At 40.6% G+C, this 14,260-nt stretch overlaps 1 protein-coding gene across 1 annotated transcript in view; it reads left to right on the forward strand.

The window, feature by feature from the left end:
• Positions 1-13,953, forward strand: part of pafah1b2 (platelet-activating factor acetylhydrolase 1b, catalytic subunit 2) — a 22,544-nt gene extending 8,591 nt beyond the window's left edge. The window contains exons 2-6 of the mRNA XM_020531979.2: positions 734-931; positions 3,009-3,098; positions 7,101-7,217; positions 7,437-7,559; positions 8,922-13,953. Coding sequence (XP_020387568.1) covers positions 851-931; positions 3,009-3,098; positions 7,101-7,217; positions 7,437-7,559; positions 8,922-9,200 — 690 coding nt within the window. The 5' untranslated portion in view covers positions 734-850 and the 3' untranslated portion in view covers positions 9,201-13,953. The remainder of the gene's footprint in view (positions 1-733; positions 932-3,008; positions 3,099-7,100; positions 7,218-7,436; positions 7,560-8,921) is intronic.
• The last annotated feature ends 307 nt before the right edge of the window (positions 13,954-14,260 follow it).

Genomic DNA, 14,260 nt, shown 5'->3' on the forward strand with positions numbered 1-14,260 from the left:
TCCTGCTCCTCTGATGCTGCCTGGCCTGCTGTGTTCCTCCAGCTCCACACTGTGTTATCTGTTTGGTTTGTATTGGTTTAACAAAGATTTGAACTTAGAAATTCAAACCTTTTCCATTTTTAAAAAAAAAGAATAAAGAGTAGATAAAGCTAAATAAAATTAGACTGGGACTGCCCACCTCACGATTCCAGCAGCCACCTAGGAGCCATCACCTTGCTGTTGGATATAGTGGAAAGTATCAGTCATAGTCACCATTAGAGTAACCCATAACCTAGGCAAGCATATAAGCATTATTCTCATCACCGGTAAGAGGCCGAGAGTGGGGAAGTCATTAATTTTACCTGAAACAAATACAGAACTGTAAAATGGAGTTGTGCACTTATTTAGAAAAACAACATGCTGAAAATTGTCAACGGGTCTGGCAGCGCCGGTGAAGAGGGAAATAGTTAGCGTTTCAAGTCGATGACCCATCCTCAAACCTGGAAGAAATTTCTGAACGTGAGGAGAGACCGGGAGATGGAGGGGGTTGGCAATGGTGCAAGATAAAATAAGGTGGTAATGGAATAATAAAGAAATGAAAGATGGATTCAGAGGAGGTGTAAATGACAGCAGTAGAATCATTACCAGTGTCAATGTCTGAGGGTGAAAGAGAGCAGTGTTTATAATCTAAAGTTATTTAGCTGAGCGTTGAAGCTAGGAAGTTTTATTGTTTATTTCTTTGTCGTCTTCACAGGCCTGTTTTTAACCAAGGAACGCTGAGCATTCCAGGTTTGAGTGCTGTTTTCACACCAGTCACCGCTCCCAACATTATTCTTGGTGTTCAGGTTTGGAAGCCGCCTCAAGGGAAACAATGAGCCAAGAGGGTTTAAACTCTGCTGCAGTCCCTCTCTGTGCAGAGGATGTCCAGGGAGATGGTCGCTGGAAGTCACTGGTAAGAATGTATGTCTGGGTGCTGCTGTGAGCAGCAAGTAATTGTAAGAAGCTGAGTCCGATCACAACACACCATTAGCAATAAACTTTTTAAACATTGAGGTTCCATGTAATTTTTCTCACCATCAAATTAACCCTCTTTGCCAAACCAGGATGCTGTAGTTTTCCACTTGGGGATAACACATCCATCATGGCCATCTACATAAACAGTGACCAAATGAAAATGTTGGGTAAGGCACCTCTTGCAGCAGATCTGTCTCCCTATCTCTTCCTGACCGACATTTGTGTAGCTCAATCATCAGTGAGTGAAAGTGTCAAAAACCTTTTTGTTTTGCATTTCCTCCTTTTAGATGGGATGCCCCATCATTTGGTGGCTTGCACAGTTTATCTGCAGACTTAGGAGGTTTGAATTTTGAGCCTCTTAAAATCTCTCCCAAGTACCAACATGTAGCAGAACACAGGACTCCAGACTTGGGAGTGGTTTTTTAAAGTAGTTTTCACATTTCTTGTGAAAAGTGAAAGATGGAGGAGCAACGGTTCAGGCCTTAATGGCTCTAAAGCACTTTGGAACATCCTGAAAATATGAAAAGTGCTGTGTAAATCCAATTTCTTCAGAAGGAGTGAGGCTCTGAAAGCTTGTGTTTTCAAGTAAGCCTGTTGGACTATTATCTGGTGTCGTGTGATCTCTGACCTTGTCCACCCCAGTCCAACACCGGCACCTCCACCTCGTTCCCTACGGCAGAATAGAGTTTATGATGGGGTCCGGCTGTCTGTGGAAGATCTGCTTGAAAGTGCAACAAGGTTTGTGATCATCCAAGTCTAGTTCTTCATTGTTGCCCTGTTTATATGGAGTGGAGCACCTCTTAAAGCTTAATGACTAAGACTCTTAGCAAGATTGAGTCAGCAGCCAGAGGATGTATAATATTCATTGTGAAACTGCACCCTACAATTTTCCACTTGGTGAGGAAGTTGGATTATCCTGCTTGTTTGGCACAACACTACCAACTAAATTTCAAGATACGATGACTAAACACACAATCTACCCTGGCAGTGGTTATTACAGTGGGTTAGAACATTATACCTTCACCTATGAATCAGAAAGTTGATGGATGTGACTTGCTGTGATCCAGTGTTTGGGTATTGATGTTACATAAAAATTCCCTTAATGTCATTTGTAATCCAGAGGTTTATAAGTGTGGTGGAAGTTTGAGAAGCTATTCTGAAAACCGAGGGTTCGAGCTTCCCCCAAAGTGGGGGGTCAATATTCAAGTGGGGTCTTGAGCTAAAGTTTCAGGGTCTTGATCTCTGATGCAGTGATAACTGCTGTGGATCTCCTACCAAGTTGTAAAGTAGTCTACTTGCTGCTCAGAACCCCTATTCTCACACTGAGAACAGGGTTTTGCATTTCTCATCAAGGGGGGGGCCACTAATAATTTCAATCTTTGAAATGCGGTCACAGAAGTGGAAGAATATTGGGAAGCACTGTCATAGATTTTAACTGTGCAAAAAATTCCTCTCAATTAATCAGAGCTGCATCGAATCCATAGTGTTGATATATCAAGCTGTACATCAGCTTACATATCACGTCTATATTTATCTGTCCCAGCAATTATTCCTTCTCTGTTCTTGTCTGTTTCCTGTTGTAGCTGCTTGTTTCATGACTGATCATTGACTACCATAAAAGGTACTGCTCAAGGCTGGAACAGCAAGAAACTGGAATGGGAATGATGACATCTAACAGGATAAAGCAACTTCAGCCTATCCTGTGATTTCTGCATTGATTCGATTAAGCCTAGGATAATTTTATGTCGATAGTCAACTCGGCGGTGGGGGGAGAGAGTGTACAAATCTCTTTCTTTCTCCAAATTCTGTTGAATGCACAGGGTTATTTCTTCCCCCTGTGCCTCCTCAGTCACTGCATCCCACCAAATCAGAGCTTCTAAAACTGTCCTAGTGTTAGATTGAAATGACTGTTGTTTCTTTTTTGAAGAAATAAATCCAGTGTGTTTATCTGAAACCATTTAGATGCTTTATTGAGCAGAATGGTGCAAGTTTCAATGAGATTTTTACACCAACAGCACAACAGATTTGTCCTGGACTGCAAGGATAAAGAACCTGATGTCCTTTTCGTAGGTGACTCCATGGTGCAACTTCTGCAGCAGTACGAAGTGAGTGAGCTCTTGATTATCTTTTACCGGTCAATTGCCAGTAATGCTGTTATCATTTTGTTTCCTTTCAGTTCTCAAGATGCAGATGTAAATGATAGGGTGATAAATCATGACCTATCTTTGGTTCCCCTGAGAAGGTGGCTGTTCAATTGAGTGACTGTTGGTCAACTTCAGAGGACACCCAACTGTGTTGGTGTGAGACCAGAATCACTACGGAGTAAAAATGGCAGAATGTTCCCTAAAGGACATTGACTTTGTACAATTCCCCAGCCTCACGGGCACTTTTACTGGAATCCATTTATTGCACGGTCTGTTTTTAAACTGAATTTAAATGCTTAAGTTTTCAGGATAGGGATTTGACTTGAATTCCCTGAATTATTAGCCCTGTCCTCTGAATTTCCACTTATTGGTCAACTCACTCAACTACTATTGCCATGGTCAAGGATGTCCTCAACAGACGAATAAAACATTAATATTCCTGAAAAGTGACCCTTTTTGTGGAAGATTTCACTTTCATGATTCACAAAAATATCAAAGTAAAGGAGACGCTACATTTTATATACCACAAGAGTCCACTGATCAGTGGTCAGTAGACTTTTTAATTGTTGCAAGTGTTGCCGTGGTAACATCTCTGCCAATCACTGTCCACTTACCAACTAATCAGCACTGTCTCCTCCATACAGCATTGAGGTTGTTCATCCTTTACATTGGTATTCTTGCAAATTTTCCCGATGAATATAAGACAAAAAGCTTCAACACAATGAGTCTGTTTTTTTCAGTAACACTCAAGTTATGCACTTCCAAATTAATAGAGATTATTATGACCCCTTGTGCGAGTCCAGTAGCACACAACGTGGTCTTGGTTCCATGTGCTATCCAAAGCCAGTGTCATTCAGTCCATTCAATTCTGTCTCCTTGCTGTGGCTATGGATCCAATCAAACCCCCTCAACATGTGTTAAGAAGGTAGCCTAGACCCGAACTTACTTTTATTTTAAAGGTAAATCTGAGTTGCTGTCTTCCTGATGTAATTCGACTGGGCAACCAATCAATATTTAACAAAACACAACTTATTAAAACTACAGTTAAGAGACAACAGAACAAAGAAGGATTTGGAATAACTCCACTCTACTCGACAATTTAACAGAATAGTAGATACAGTAACTATTACTAATTAGCTGTTCCAATATAGTAACTTCCCATAAACACACCCTTGGCAAAAAAGGCAAATTCAGAAAACAGAGATAGCAAGAACTGCACTTGCTAGAGTGTGAGACAACACAGTGTGGAGCTGGAGGAACACAGCAGGCCAGGCAGCATCTGAGGAGCAGGAAAGTTGACGTTTTTCTGACCCATTTCTGAAGAAGGGTCCTGACCTAAAACATCAACTTTCCTGCTCCTCTGATGCTGCCTGGCCTGCTGTGTTCCGCCAGCTCCACACTGTGTTATCTCTGACTTCAGCATCTGCAGTTCTTACTATCTCTGAGTGATTTATAACCCCACTGCGAAACCCCATTTCTGAATTCAGTAAACAAATTGTCTCCAATGCAGCTTCTGCAGCAAGCAGAGAAACCCAGCTTTTGGCTGTATCCAAGAGAGAGACATAAAATAGTTTCTACCTCTTTCAACACCCCAACAGCAACTTCTGAAAGCTAAACTTAATCCCTGGTTCAGTGGAAGCTTGACCAGGCTTCGTCTCCTTTTCCAACCTTCTTTTAAAAAAAAAAAAAAAAATCACCCAAAGCTTCATCAGTTGTTAGTCTTATGGACTGCTCAGCTCTTGACCCCCAATCTCTCTCTAAAAGAAAGCAGGACAAAACAGGACAAAGCTACTTTATCATCACACTGTCCATCAGTGTCATATAATGTTTAATTGCTACAACATTTAATTGGAAATATAACTGCATCAGAGACATTTCCCCCATGGTGATTGCCCATTACTTATACAAGGGCTTCCAGATCCTCAGACTGAAAATCTGATGAGTCTGACAGCTGTTATTTGAAAAGCTTATGCTCAGCATTTGGCATGGCTAGGCTGAGCTATTTATAGGCATGAACCATAGAACAGAGGAAGCAAAGGCAAAATATGGCAGATGCTGGAAATTTGAAATAAAAACTGAAAATGATGGAAATTGTAATATTTAATGCTAAGCAGGCAGAGAAGATTGGCAAAATGTAAAGTTTTTTTTTAATTCCAAAGTGGGTGAGTGACTCTCTGGGCTACAACCCTGCTGTTTAACTCTCGAGACTTGGCTAATAGTCCAGCTCCCAATTAATTGGATGAAAGTCTCTCTTCTTTATACTCCTTGACGTTGGGTAATCTTAACCCATTTTCTAGCCCATGAGTCAAGATTGTCAATTGTTTCACTAGGATTGATAGACTCATTCAAGCAGTTGAAGTGACACGTGGCCTGAGGAGGACTGATGTTCTGGCCGTGGAGTTAAGACTCTCCAAATGTCTTTACACAGACTTGTGTATCGAGAGTAGGCCATTTGGCCCTTCAAGCCTGCTTGGTCATTTAATAATGTCATAGCTGATCTGTTACAGGCTGAACTTTCCTGTTTTCACTCCTTCACCTTTTGACTCTTGTCAATCAAAGATCCATTTAATTCTTCCTTAAATATTCACTGCTGCTGCCGCCTCCACTGTGCTTTAGCAAGAGTTCAACAGACATTTTTTGGGTCGACAACACTTAACCAGTGCAGTGCTATAGAGATTGTAAATGATTGAGTCCTCAGCAGCAATCTGTCAGTGACTTCAATGAAAGGACTGAATGCCTCGTTGCTAAATTTGCTGATGCCACGAAGTTGGCAGAAGTGTAAGTTGTGAAGAGGATGTAAGAAGTTCGCAAAGGGATATAGATCACTTAAGCAAGTTGGAAAAAGGTATAATGTGGGAAAAATGTGAACTTCTTCACTTTGGCAGGAAGAATAGAAAAAACAGCAGGAGATAGATTGCAGAACACTGAGGTACAGAGGAATCTGGGTGTCTTGCTGCATGCAGCACCAAGTGAGTGTTAAGGTACATCAAGTGATTAGGAAGGCAAACAGAACGTAGGGAAGTTTTGAACATTTGGATGGGACACTGGTTAGGTTTTGATCTCCTTTTATCTAAAAAAGGACATAACTACATTAGAAACAATGCACAGAAGATTCACTTGACGGATTCCTGAGGTATTAGGTTTATCTTATGAGGAATGGTTGGACAAGTTGGGCTTATATGCATTGAAGTTGGGAAGAATGAGAGAGATGGTCTTGGTCTTGTTCAGACATAAGATCTTGAAGGCATTTAACAGGACGGATGCTGAGAGAATGCTTCCACTTCTGGAAGAAACCTGACTGGGAGACACCTCTTAAGAACAGGAAGCCTCCTGTTTAAGAGAGTTTTAGTTGTTTGCTGAAGCAGTTGAGCAAGACTTAGTTGTTTTTGAAGTAATTTATAAAGAAAAGTGCATTTCCTTCCCTGAGCCCTGACATCCCTCCGATTGGGCATACACTCGGGCACCATCCAACAACTACAGAGTGGTGGCAAATAACAGCTGTGGTCTGAGGGAGGGAAATTGGTGGAGTTGAGAATTGAGCCATGTTGTCAAACGAAAAGGAAAAAGCTGTTTCTGAATAGGTGCTGAAGAATGGTCTGATGGAGGGGTATGTGTACATTTATCCCCATCTCAAACTATCTTCAGTTTTTCAGTTTGCACATACATGTAACATTGTAAAACATTGGCAGTAATTTTCCTTTCTCTTAATGTCTAATGAATGAAGGAGATCCTAATAACTGCAATTTGCATATGTTGAACATGGAATGCTTTTTTTTTATTTAACTACCTATCCCCAGTCGTTTCATGGAGGAGCAAGTCAAATCAAGTGTAATACTACAGTGGAGTGATTGCGTATCATCTAATATCAGTTTAGGTTGAATCTAAATTCAATAAAAAATCTTGAATCGGAATTGAAAGTCTGGCATGGTAACTATGTTTGATTTTCTTTGTTTGTTTGGACAGATCTGGAGGGACCTGTTCTCACCGCTGCATGCACTTAACTTTGGGATTGGAGGAGATACCACGAGACATGTCTTATGGAGGCTTGAGAATGGAGAACTAGAAAACATCAAACCCAAGGTAGGGAGAGAGCAATATTTCTGACCCATTTAACCCCATAATAGACTGTATTAAAGTCCTTTTTTGAAATATATTTATCCATGCAAAATGCACTGCTGGCACCTCATCAGATTGAAATAATTATTAGATGTAAAGTTTTAACTTTTTGGTTAGTGTGATTATTCTAACATATAATAAAGTTGAATACGAGGATCGAGTAAAAGTCCAAACTGTTTGCAGGTAATTGTCCTCTGGGTGGGGACCAACAACCATGAACACACAGCTGAGGAAGTAGTTGGTGGGATCGAGGCTATTGTACACCTTATTAACATAAGGCAACCTCAGGCCAAAGTGGTGGTATTGGTAAGTGTTTTTGTTTCTGTGTATAACTTGCTTTTGCTTCTTTCATTTCTTTGAGCATGAAATAGCAGCACGTTTGTTTGCTGTCTACCCATCTTGTTCCAAAGGCTGATAGGATTATGGCATGGACCATTGATGGTTTACTCCACAAATGGCAGGACAGTTGTTGTCCTAGCCAATTGCCAGAACGGCATGTTTTGTGTTTGAGATTGAAGTAATTTCTCATAGTGAATTTCTAGATCATCTGGAGGAGTGACTGAGATAAACGTACCGGCTTCTGCTTTTGGAGGCATTTCAGTCTCCTTAGACCAGTGTCATACATCTCCTGCAAGCTGTTTATAGAACGAGAACATGACTCCAGACTCTCAGCTAACGCAGTGTGGAGCTGGAGGAACACAGCAGGCCAAGCAGGATCAGAGGAGTGGGAAAGTTGACATTTTGGGTCAGGGCCCTTCTTCCAGAAGGGTCAACTTTCCTGCTCCTCTGCTGCCTGGCCTGCTGTGTTCCTCCAGCTCCACACTGTGTTGTCTCTGACTCTGGCATCCGCAGTTCTTACTATCTCCAGACTCTCAGCGATGTATTTGACACTTAACCGCATTCTGGGCAATTAGGGATAGATAACACATTGGCCCACATCCCATGAATTAATTGAACAAGAGACCTGAGAACAGATTCATTTTCAGTCTGTGCTCCCTTCTTGGTTAATAGCTGGTAGTGCACAGGGAATTAAATAAGAAAACATATTGTGGCATGTTGTAGAACTGCCAATATATTGCCACAGTCATTCGTGAAAAGCTGCTGTGTTGCCTGGCACCTAACCCCAGGGAAGGAGGGGGAAAACATAGGAAAAACCATCCTGGGCCGTGCTGGATCCAGAGCAGCATCTGCAGAGACCTTGGGCAAGCAGGCAGCAAATTGCTGTGACTGAGGTGATGTGTGGAGCCATGAGAAAAAAGTGGGGAGAGTAAGCCACTAACAGGAGAGCCTTCTCCTTTCTGTTCCCAGCAGCCATGAACCCAGAGAATGGATTTATTACATTTTACAGTAAAGTCACCATAGCCCCAGAGGGCCATTGGTCTATTCTCTCTTCAGAGAGAGACAGCTGGTAGTGGTTTAAACTGAGGGTCACCAGGAGAGGGCAAAGTTGAGAAAGTGTGACCTTAATGGTAACCTCAGCCAGTGCAGGAACTGTGGGGTGGATTCTGCTTCTGACGCTCTCTTTGACCTGGGAGAACTCGGTAGCAATTCCCAATCAAACCAGCACAAATTTCCCTAGAAAGTACAAAACCAGGAGAGAGCTTTTCTATCAAAAGAGGTTAATCGCTGTTTGTCATCCTGTTTTACTTTGTGATCCTTCTCTTTCAGGGTCTCCTGCCTCGTGGTGAGAAGCCCAATCCTTTGCGAGAGAAGAATGCAGAGGTGAACATGCTCTTGAAGAGGTCCCTCTTGAAGTTCCCAAATATGCAGTTCCTGAATGTCGATGCAGAGTTTGTGCATTCTGACGGCACCATCTCCCATCATGACATGTTCGATTACTTGCACCTCACCCAAATCGGCTATGCCAAAGTTTGCAAACCTGTCTATGAACTGCTAGTTCAGCTCCTGGAGGAGACACCTGAGGAGAAACAAGCCACCCTGGCGTGATCGCATCAAAGCCCTTCATATGTCATTGCCATCTCTTTTAAACTGGGATCCGACCAGCACTACATATAGAATCCTGCAACACTCCTGCCTGGAACGTTTGAGTAAAGGCACCCTGATTTGTTTCAATATTTTGAAGTGCGGGGTTCCCTGTGAAGTGGACACTGTTTGTTCTCTATCAAAGCATTAGGCTACATTTGAAATAGACAGTGCAGTTTATATATACATTGTTCTGTTACTGTCATTGGCATAATGAGGTCATGTTGAACATAGTTGTGTGTCTGCAATAATTAGCCATTGGTCACCATCTACTAGAGAAAAAGACACCTGTCTTCCATCGATTTTTTTTTTTTAATCGCTGACTTGGTGTAATGTGAATCCCTATTTACATCCAACTCTCTTTTAAACATAGATATAGTGGCCACGGAAGTTAGCCTGTTGGTAGTTGTATGGTACAGATATTCTTTTTACGAAAATTGACCCGTTCAGATTTTTCCAACACTGTACGTTAGTCTCCAGTACTTTGTAAACACTACAGTAAGGAGCTGTGGAGACCTCTAGTGGTAGTGAGAGTGCTGTCTTTTCACCATTTTGGGTTCGACACTGTTGAATTTGCTTCCATTCTACAACATTACAAGACATTGGATGTCTTTATGTTCCTGATTTCAAACTTTTAATATAGTTAGTCATATTTGAGATGGAAGGGCTTTCCAATTCTATGGTTACCAGTTACCAGTCACCATGTTGTGAATGAGAATCCTGTTCTGCAACTATTTTTTCTTTTTGATTATACTTCATCATTCAGCACAGAGTGGAACATCAAAAAGGAGTCTTTATGCAGTTTTAATTCTTGTTGGTCTCTTTCCACACTTTTTTTTTGTTTCAATAACTCTTTTTGGAGGAATTGTCTGGGTGAGTGAATGGGTTTCTACCTATCTTGATGCCTTTGGAACATGACTGCACCTTCACAACAGTATTTGCCACATAAGTAGATCATGGGTGCAGCATTGCAGGGTTTGCCAGTCCATGGGTAAGAAACTTTTCCCCACCAACATCATGCAGGGCAGGCTTTCCACAGAGTAAAAATTTCTAATAACATCTACCTGTTCTTTAGGGTTATACATCTGTTGTTGCAGGAGGTCATGCAGTCAGTTATTTGGCCATTTAACAATACACCAAATAAGTGAGAAGTATTCCCAGTAAATAAAAGGGAGAGAGATTTGGGTAACGCAGCTAAAAAGTTGTACATTGCCATTGATGTTTACTATCCCTCTGAACGGAGGTAATAGTGTTGCTTCCTGCTGAATCTGAGCTGTGGGCCATGATGTCGGTTGCTGAGTAGGCCCTGCCTTGCTCGCTTTGATAAAGTTGATTGTGAAACTGGTGCCACAAGGAAACAGTCAAAGTTCATTGATGTGTTACTGGATGTAAAGTACAATATTTACATGACTTTGCCTGCTGAGGGAATCTTGGAAATGAGTCAATGAAGGAAATTTCTGTGTGAGGACACTCAGTGTATTCAGTTTTAATAAATACATAAACCCTGCTTCTAGAATTAGCTTACCTATCAGGATCGGCTTATGTTTCATTAGCATCAGTTTCAAAGATTTTTATTTGTATCTTGATTCTGTTTGTCTCCATTGCTGCTCCCAGCAGGGAAAATGTAACGGAGACAATGGGAAGCAGGTGCCTTGTTTCCAGATTATAATTTGCAACACACTTTTAACATTGGCCAAAGGGCAAGTAATGGCATTATGTGACGGGAAAGGGAGAGAGAGGTGCCCCTGTACAAATTCAGTGGAGATAAGTAAGAGAGGGTTCAACTCCTGTCTCCTTGTTCCACGCTAATGTCCCTGGCATACAAGATTATTACTTCACCCAAATTTCACTTTGCAGGAATGTTTATCATGCTACAGATCTGAACCTTCTTGTTTGACCTCCTTCCTTGTTCTTTCAATTGTGTCATTATTGAACTTTGGACCACATGTACGGTGGCAGCCACGTCATCTCATTCCTGGGTAGCTGAAGAGTAATATTCAAAAGCCAGCAGAGTCTGAAGTAACTCTTCACTATAATGTACCTATATTAATCTATTGGCTGCTAGTTTATCAACAGCTTCAAACAGTAATTCAGAACCACTGAATGACATGGGTCACAGTGATTTAGAACAGCCATTTTATCTCATTGCTTACTCTTGATGTTGGGCAGAATGGGACCAAACAACTTCCGAATTTAATGTGATCAAGGCACTGGGGATCAGAACTTGGGAAACCTGAAAGCAACTCCAAATTTTAGAGCCAGGGTGGGGTGGTGATGAAACTATTGACCAAAGTACCGGCAGTATCTTCGATAAATACTATCAGAATAGCGATCTTATTGCCAACTGTAAGTTGTATGAAAAACATATTTCACACCTGTCGGTTTGTTTTTAATTAAATTTTTAAGAAAGTTTATAAATTCTCCTTTTAAATCCTGATTTGGGTATTGTCCTTTCAACAAAAGCAACAGGTACTGATAGAGGAGCCTTGATCCTAATATGCCGCACGGAGTGAATTGCAGGATTCTATATGCTGCTGCATTGATGCAACTTAACAGAGATCGAGCTATATTGTTCCATTTTGAAATGTACACATCATGAAGTATTATCCCTGGCTGTTTACTCCATTAATACTGCACAAGTAAATACCTGTCTGCATTCTGAAATGCCTGCAGTAATGATGTGCTGAAATGATCTGTTAACCTGCCCACCTGGATCTGAACGCACTGCACCATGGCCTTTTTAGTAACTTAATTCTTGTAAATATTTGACATTTCCAAGCCCCTTTTTCAGTTTGCAGGTTGACTTGTTTGGCTTAATCTTACAAGTTACAGTTATGAAGATGGTGCAATTAGTACATCTGTGCCATCTTCTGCTAGTAGGTAGGCATTATGCAGTTAATCATGTGCCCATGTTTCACACGCCTAGTTATTTACAGGCTGACAGAAGTAGAGTGCACAGGACTGAACCCAACAAAGCAATAGTAACTGTTTATTGTGTCCCTGAGAGTAGTCAAAAGGGGATTTCTGCTGGAAAGCCATGTGTAAGACTAGTCAAATCGAAACATAGTTTGCCCAACATGTTTTGGAAAGGATGAGGATTTATACATAATAGGGCTGGATAAGAACCTTGTATTCAGCTTCTATGTTTCCAAATGTAAATAATTAAAATTACTCCACTTCTAGAAGAGAAGTGAAATTAATGCTGTACTTGAACCTCAGTCAACAATTCCTCTCAGTAAATAACTTTCTAGCTAGGAATAAGCCCTTTGAATTCCTTTGGGTCAATATTGTGCACTATGCTTCAACGGCCAGAACCACTAGGACTTATTTTAATTCTGTAGTCATTGTGAACTCTTTCTTTTTGTTGTTTAAAAATCTCTGCCCTGTAACTTGAATACTATCTTACATTAGTCAAGGACAGGTTAGGTGTCAAGGAGAGGGATTTACAGAGAATTATGGTCTGCAGTAACACTTACCCAAAATTCACAGGTGAAAATTATGGAACAGTTTTTGTGACCTAAATAAATAAACTGCAAGCTGACCAGTTGGGAGGCATTAAGGAACAAGAGAGAGTAATATCAATGAAAGGTGTTATCTTCCTGCTTGGGTTTATAATTAAATGTAATGTTCCAGGTTTTCTGGCATATTGCCTTCTGAAAGACTGGCATATGCACTGAATCAATTCCTATGAGTATAAGCCAAGCATTGATAGGACAGGATACTATTAAGGCAGTGGCTGCCTCTCCTTTTTTTTATATCCAGAAACGCTTTCGTGCAAAGCTGAACAGTTTGTTTCCCATCATCCATGTTACTGTTCACGCTATCATCTTCTGCATTGATGTACCTGCAAATGCTTTTAAAAGATATATATTGTTTCTGCTTCACCAGCCATGTTAATGTTAAACTAGCTGTGGGAAACTGCGATGAATTTGCAGAAGCAGCTGAAGATGTCTTTTGTTCCCATGTTCAATTCTGCAGTCAGTTTTATGAGAGGTTTTCACCTGTGACTGATGCAATTGCCTGTCCTCGATTTAACACGGTAGAACAGTACCCAAGGTACAGTGTGTAAAGTACTTGTCCTGATCAGATTAAGACTATGTGAACTAACACCCTAAGCTCAATGTATGGATGGCACTATGATTCTCCATTTAGTAAAACAAAACATAGTGTCAAGGCCATGTTTATACTCTGCTCATTACATTAAGCAGTTCCGTGATCTAAAAGATATACTCCTTATTTTCTCAGACCTCCATTATTAAAGTTTTTCATTTTGTTTTAAAAGATATGCTGTAGAAGAATTTCTGAAACATGGGCCAATGATGTGTTGACTGTAGGCACACTACATTATACTGAAGAAAAAAATAATCACCAAAAGGCTTTTTTGAAAATGTTTCCTGTGTTCTCATATTTTACTATACAGATATTGGCATGTATGATCTCTGTGCAAGGTTATGCTTCCAGAAACACATTGTATAGTAATGCTTGATAAAACTCTGTGCAGTAGCCAAATACATGTTTGTTACATGTAAGATTGAAGAAGGCATACAGTACTGCTTACTTGTTTGGATGACTTGCTGAATGGTAGTATATATGCTATTTAAAAAAAATCAAGAATGTGTAGCTGTTATCAGACATCTGACAGCAGTGGTGTGTTGTGCTTATGTACTGTAATTTATGCTTTAATGTACTGTATTAAAATTAAGAAATGTTAAAACTACCTGTTTGTTCGGTACAAAACTTCCTCTGAATTAAAATGCTTCTTTCTTCTCACCATTTTATAACAATGCTGATGAATGTTGTATTTGGGTCAACACCAGAATATTTCAAAAAGATCCAGAATATTTCACTAATTTGCATTAAAGCAGCTTTTTGTTGCCGATGCAATGTAATCTCCCAAGATGCTGCACTGTCAATCAATGACATCAAACTAGATACGGTGATATTATTTTACACAACAAGAAATTAGTTAGATTTTAAGCAGGGTCTGAATGAAGCAAAGTGAGGTGGAGAGAGGGCATACCAGA

This window comes from Rhincodon typus, chromosome 32 (genome assembly GCF_021869965.1).
Source record: "Rhincodon typus isolate 14 chromosome 32, sRhiTyp1.1, whole genome shotgun sequence".
Classification (NCBI taxonomy): Eukaryota; Metazoa; Chordata; class Chondrichthyes; order Orectolobiformes; family Rhincodontidae; genus Rhincodon; species Rhincodon typus.